General features: G+C 56.4%; 1 protein-coding gene across 1 annotated transcript; it reads left to right on the top strand.

The window, feature by feature from the left end:
• Positions 1–5,839: 5,839 nt before the first annotated feature.
• LOC123254501 (claudin-5-like) lies at positions 5,840–6,224 on the top strand (the record flags this gene model as incomplete). The annotated part of the gene is made up of 1 exon (XM_044683507.1): positions 5,840–6,224. A coding segment is annotated over exon 1 (303 nt), but the record flags the coding sequence as incomplete, so codon positions are not given.
• Between the last annotated feature and the right edge of the window lie 6 nt (positions 6,225–6,230).

The following is a 6,230-nucleotide window of genomic DNA, read 5'->3' as shown; positions in this document are numbered from 1 at the left end:
ATCCAACTCTAAATGCCCAATGCATAATGCAGGACTAGAACTCAGGACTGGAGCTGCACAGAAATGACAGTCGAGGTCATGGGAGCTGAGGACACCAACAAGTGGGAAAGTATAGAGGGAGAAGAGGACAGAGCTTTGGAAGAAAGTCAAGGCGAAGGCAGAAGAAGATGGCACCCCACAGTGGCATGCCCAGGAGAGGCTGCAGAAGGGAGAGACAGGCAGTAGGAAGTGCCCAGTTAAGATGCTCTTTGCCTTGGGGTGGGTGAGAGGTTCCCAAGGGTCCATCCCAAGAAAGAGGCGTGTGCCAGGGATGCTTCTGCACCAGTTGCACTCAGTCGTGTAGACTGCTTGGTATGAAATCAGCAGTGACCAACCAAGGAGAAGAGAAAGCCGGTGTAGACCAGTGGCTGGTTTCTAATCCTGCCGCTTTGCCTGGGGCACCTGCGCTAGCCCAAAGAGCCAAACCCACCCAGGTTCCCGGGAACTCTGCCTCCTTCCCCATGCTCATGGAAGGCAGCACTGAATGCCAAGTTCAGAAACCCGAATCCCATAACTGTCTCCTGACCCCGGGGACCTCAGTTTCCTCCTCCGTTCAATGGGAAGGTTCGACTAACTGGCCCGGCTGATCCCTTCCCTTCCCCCCACGGCCACCTGCAGGCTTTCCTCCCTGAGCGCACAGCCTTCTGGCAGAGCCCTGCAGGACGGTCACCTTTGCCCACACTAACCAGTACAAAGAGGCCCTTCCTTGCAAGGACCAAAGCGTCCTCTTTCAAGAATCATCCATGGTATTGTGGAGAAGAATGGCCGGAAATCCCTCGCCTCTCGCCTACTGATTCAGGGATGAGAATCTCTTCCTCTCCTGCCAGGAAGCGCTGCCTTAGCATTGTGCCCGCCCCCCGGGACCAGTGGATGGACACAGGACTCTTGGGAACCGGGGGAGTGGGGCACCGTGGGATGGTGGCTGGGGCGTTGGAGCTGGCATTAGAAAGACCCGAGGCCCAACCCTGCTTCCGACACTTATTAGCAGCGGGACCCGAGGCACGTCGCTCTCCTCTGTGGGCCTCAGTTTCCTCCCCTGTAAAATGGAAAGAGGTTGTCGGGGAGAGGATGCCACCGTTTGAGTTTTTCCGAATGCCCTTTGTACGCCCACACAGAGCCCGCTGGTCCGCTCTACCGGAACGAGCCAGCGAAGCACTGGCGGACCTACTGTGTGCCGTAATCAGAAAATCAGCAATTACTAACTTCCTCCGTGCTTGGGCTGTGATTTTAGAATCGAAGGACTTCGGGTAAGAAGGCGAGAGTCTGTGGACTTGCCCGGATCGAGAACGTAGCCCCTGCCTAGAACCCGAGTTCGAATGTCGCGTGTGTGCGCGCGCACGCTCTCCTATTAACCCCAAGTGGGTCACTGCGATACCCCTCAGTAGGTGGGGCTTCATTTGACGACCAGCAGCGTGGTACCAAGCCAGTCCAGACCAGAACATCCAGAAGGCGCGGAGACTAGAAAGACCCGCCCGGGGCTCCTGGCGGGCTTGGGGGGGCGGGGGAGGGGGTTCTGGAAAGACGGGAATCTAGAAAAGCGGGAGTCTGCCGCTCTTCTAGGTCTCCGCTTCGGAACTCGCAGCAAAGGCCGAACTTGGCCCACAAGGGTCTCCCAGGCTCTCCTTCTTCAGTGGCAAGCCCCAAGGCGCTCCCCTTCAGCCAGCCAGAACCAACCCGGAGGGCAGGTCTCAGATGGAGAAAGTCCCATGATCCCCCGGGGGAAGGTGCTGCACCTGCTGGAAGAAGCCGGGGTTCTTACTCTGGAGGAGAGCTACGGAGAGCTGGGCTGGAGGCAGCGCTGGCGGCGGGGGGCGGTTTCCCCAGGGCTCTTGGGCTCAGGGTCCCAGGCTTCCTTTATCAGCGTCTGCAGGAGACAGCACTTGAGGTGGTATTGCTGCTCCGGCTTCTCTGGCCTTGCCACCTCCCGTCTGCCCCTCAGAGTGCCTTCCCTGGGGTGCCAGTGGCTGGGGATGCTGGCCCTTTCGCCACCGGAAATGCGCTCCTGGGTAATGGCTAAAGGGGCTGGGGGAGACATTTCCATCAGGGCAGAAGCCGGTAGGGGGGCTTTCTGCCTTTGTAACCCGAAAACTGGGTGCATAGTAGGTGTACAGTGTTTGTTGAATGAATAACACTTTGGCACTCGAATGACCTCAGAGATGGCGGGGTGGGGGGAGAGGATCCCCCCACTAGCAAAGATCTCAACCATCTGAATCTTCTCATCCATCCAGGGGGATCCAGAGGCCCTTTTGTGAGTCCTCCAGAGCAGTGATGTCAAACTCAAGTAGAAACGGGACCAGTAATCTATAAAACTCTTTGCACAAAGATCCCAGAGAGCCCATGCTGACTTGGGTCTTTCATGATTTTTATTTATGTTTTTTTAAACATTCATTAAAAAAAACAACCAACACAACCTTGTGTATTGGTTCTATGGCAGAAGAGTGGTAAGGGCTACTCAATGGGGGTTAAGTGACTTGCCCAGGGTCACACAGCTAGGGAGTGTCCAAGGCCAGATTGGAACTCAAGACCTCCTGCCTCTGGGCCTGGCTCTCTATCCACTGAGCCACCTAGTTGTCCCCTGCCCAGTTACATTTTAATCTGGTCCTGGAGCCAGAGGCTAGTCACCAGTCCGACACCTTTAGACTAGAGAAGAGCTATCAAAGGATAGGAATAGGCCATTTTTCAAAGCATCAATAATCATATAAAAATGTTCTAAATCTCTCCTGATTAGAGAAATGCAAATCAAAACAGCTCTGAGGTACCACCTCACACCTATCAGATTGGCCAGTATGAGAGTAAAGGGAAATGATAGATGTTGGAGGGGATGTGACAAAACTGGCACACTAGTGCATTGTTGGTGGAGTTGTGAATTGATCCAACCATCAATTCTGGAAGGCAATTTGGAATTCTGCCCAAAGGGCTACAAAACAATGCACACCCTTGGATCTGGTAACACTACTATTGAGTCTGTATCCCAAAGAGATTTTTAAAAAGCAGGGTCGGGGGAGGACCTACTTGTACAAAAATATTTATTGCAGCTCTTTTTGTGGTGACATAGAATTGGAAATTAAGGGGATGCCCATCAGTTGGGGAATGGCTGTACAACTGCGGTATATGTTGATGATAGAGTTCTTTTGTGCTATAAGAAACGAGCAGGAGGATTTCAGAAAAAGCTGGGAAAGACCTGCATTTTTCCTTATTTTCCCAATTACATGTAATAACAAATTTCCACATACTTTTTCTGAAGTTATTAGATCCAGATTGTCTTCCTCCCTTCTGCTCTCCCCCCTCCCGGAGCTGGCAGGCCATTGGATGTGGGTTACACGTGGATTTTCATGCAGAACATGTTCCCATGTTGGTCATTTTTGTGAGAGGATAATCACAGAAAAGCAACGCCCCAAACAGAAGCCCAAAAAAAGCAAGTGACACACCGGGAGCTTTGATCTGCATTCTGACTCCCACCGTTCTTTCTCTGGGGGCGGAGAGCATCTTTGTCATAGATCCCTCCCAACTGTCCTGGATCATTGCATTGCTGAGAGTAGCAAGTCAATCATCACACGATATTGCTGTATACTGTGCACAATGTTCCCCGGGTGCTGCTTATTTCACTCTGCGTCAGTTCACGGAGTTCTTTCAGACTTCTCTCAGCCGCACAATGATGCAGGACAGTTCGGAGGGGCTTAGGACAAAGATGCTCTCCGCCTCCAGAGAAAGAACGGTGGGAGTCAGAATGCAGATCAAAGCAAGCGATTTGCCACTTGCTTTTTTGGGGCGTTGCTTTTCTGTGATTATCCTCTCACAAAAATGACCAACATGGGAACATGTTCTGCATGAAAATCCACGTGTAACCCACATCCAATCGCCTGCCGGCTCCGGGAGGGGGAGGGGAGAAGGGAGGCAGATCATATAGCTTCAGAAAACGGATGTGGAAATTCTGGAGGGTTTGTGGCTGTCCTGGAGTGGGACAGAACTGGCCTGAAGGGGCAGCTCGTGGGAGCTGAGGAGGCCGGTGAAATGGGCAGCCAGGGAGAACGGGGGAACCCCAAGACATACACTGAAGTCTCCAAGTGTGAGGATAGACAGTTGGTCAGTTAACAAACATTCATTAAGCACCTACTGTGTGCCAGGCACAGGAGATACCAAGAAAGGTCCCTGCGCTCAAGGGGCTAAAGGAGTCTAGGGGAGAAGACAGCGACAGACTAGTACATAGGATTGCTTCGCCATTTTTCACTTGGGTCCAACGCTTCATGACCCCACTTGGGGCTTTCTTGGCAGAGAGCGCAGTACTTTGCCATCTCCTTCTCTAGCTCATTTTCCAGACAAGGAAACGGAGGCCAACAGGGTTCAGTGACTTGCCCAGGGTCACCTAGCTAGAAAAGGTCTGAGGGTTGGATTTGAACTCGCGTCTTTCTAACTCCTCCCCTCCTCTTCTCTTTTTCTGTCTGTGTGCCCTCTCTCCCTTCTCTCTCTCTGCTTCCCTCCCTCTTTCTAGCTTAACTCCACCCTGGTCTGTCTCTCAGTCTGTCTGTCTGTCAGTCTCTCCGAGGAAGGAGATAACGGAATGCGAGCGGGAGAGCTCCGTTATCCCTGAGGCAGATAGTTAACGTCGGAAGGGAATTTCCGAGGCTCCGAGAAAGGGAGGGGCAAAGGGGCGGGGCCAGGGAAGGAGGAGAGCCGACCCGGCTGGCAGTGGGGGGTGGGGAGGGCAGCTCTGAGTCACCCGAATCCCCCGGGAACCCTCCGAGGGTCCCGCCCTTCCTGGTCGCCTCGGTAGTGCTGACATGAGGATTATTTCCTGAGGGAGAGATGGAAAGGGGCGGCAGGGTGCAGTGGGCTGCGTGAACAAGCAGCTGTGGGCAGAGTTCGGGCCCGTGTGCCCTCTGCAGCAGTGGGGGCTGGGCCAGGGCTAGATGGAGTCACCTCCGCCCAAGGCCAGCTCCCAACTGACTTGACACCCACATTCCTGAGAGGACCCTGAGCTGACCAGGCTCTGGGTGAAGTGACTCCCCCAGGGTCACACAGCTGGGAAGTGTCAGGCCACATTTGAACGCAGGACGCTCCCGTATTCTTTTGTAGCCAGGCAGTCCTCGGGCTGAGTGTGTGATCCTGGTCCAGTCACTAACCTCTCTGGGCTCATCTAGGCTGTCTAGAGATCTCCGGGAAAGCGCAGGTCCTGCTCCGATCGCTGTCTAATGCTATCTGGAGAGACAGAGAGCGGCGGTGGAGGTGGTGTGACCGTGCGTGGTCGTCTACCTCCGAGTGCCCCAAGCACTTCAGCAGCGAAGGGGCAGCCTGAGGACCAGCTCCAGCTCCTGAATCCTATCACAGGTGGAGGGTGGGGCGGCTTGATGCGTGTGCTCTGTGTGCGCGCGCGCGCCCGCATCCCCAGTGTGTGCGGAGTGAGTGCTGTGTGTGCGCGCACCCGTTTCCCCGGTGCGCCCCGGAGCAGCGCGCCGTCGGTTCTCGCCAGCGGGGGGGCAGGGACCTTGGGGAGCAGAGCGTGGCGGGCGCTCCGAGGGGCCCCTGGGGGACGGGCTCCCGCCGCTTTAACGCGTCCCTGGTCTGGCCGTCTGTGGCGCTCTGAGGGACCGGGAGGGGCGAGCTTGGGCCCGGCTCCCCGCCTGGATTAGAGGTCGGTCCCCGCCCCCTCCCCGAGCTCCCCACGCGCTTTTGTTTCCCGGCCCCCGGCCCCACCTCCCCAGACCCCTCCCATTGGCCAGGCCGGGCCGCGGCGCTCAGGATTGGCTGGCCCGAAGCTTTAAGTGTCGAGCCTGGCGGCAGGGAGCCGCTAGTCCCAGACGGACGAGGTGTATCTCGGCGCAGCCAGTCGAAGCCGGAGATCGCTCCAGCGGGCGCCTAGCCCCTCGTCCCGTCCTTGCGCGGCCATGTCGTCCGTGGCGCTGGAGATCCTGGGGCTGGGGCTGGGCATCGTGGGCTGGGTGGGCATCATCGTGGCGTGCGGGCTGCCCATGTGGCAGGTGTCGGCCTTCCTGGAAAGCAACATCGTGACGGCGCAGACCATCTGGCAGGGGCTGTGGATGACTTGCGTGGTGCAGAGCACGGGCCAGATGCAGTGCAAGGTCTACGACTCGGTGCTGGCGCTCAAGGCCGAGGTGCAGGCGGGCCGCGCGCTCACCGTGCTCGTGGCGCTGCTCGGCTTGGCCGCGCTGCTGGTGAGCGTGGCGGGCGCGCAG

Source organism: Gracilinanus agilis, unplaced genomic scaffold (genome assembly GCF_016433145.1).
Source record: "Gracilinanus agilis isolate LMUSP501 unplaced genomic scaffold, AgileGrace unplaced_scaffold23410, whole genome shotgun sequence".
Classification (NCBI taxonomy): Eukaryota; Metazoa; Chordata; class Mammalia; order Didelphimorphia; family Didelphidae; genus Gracilinanus; species Gracilinanus agilis.
The sequence above is the reverse complement of the archived record's forward strand: the minus strand, read 5'-3'. Positions and strand labels throughout refer to the sequence as shown.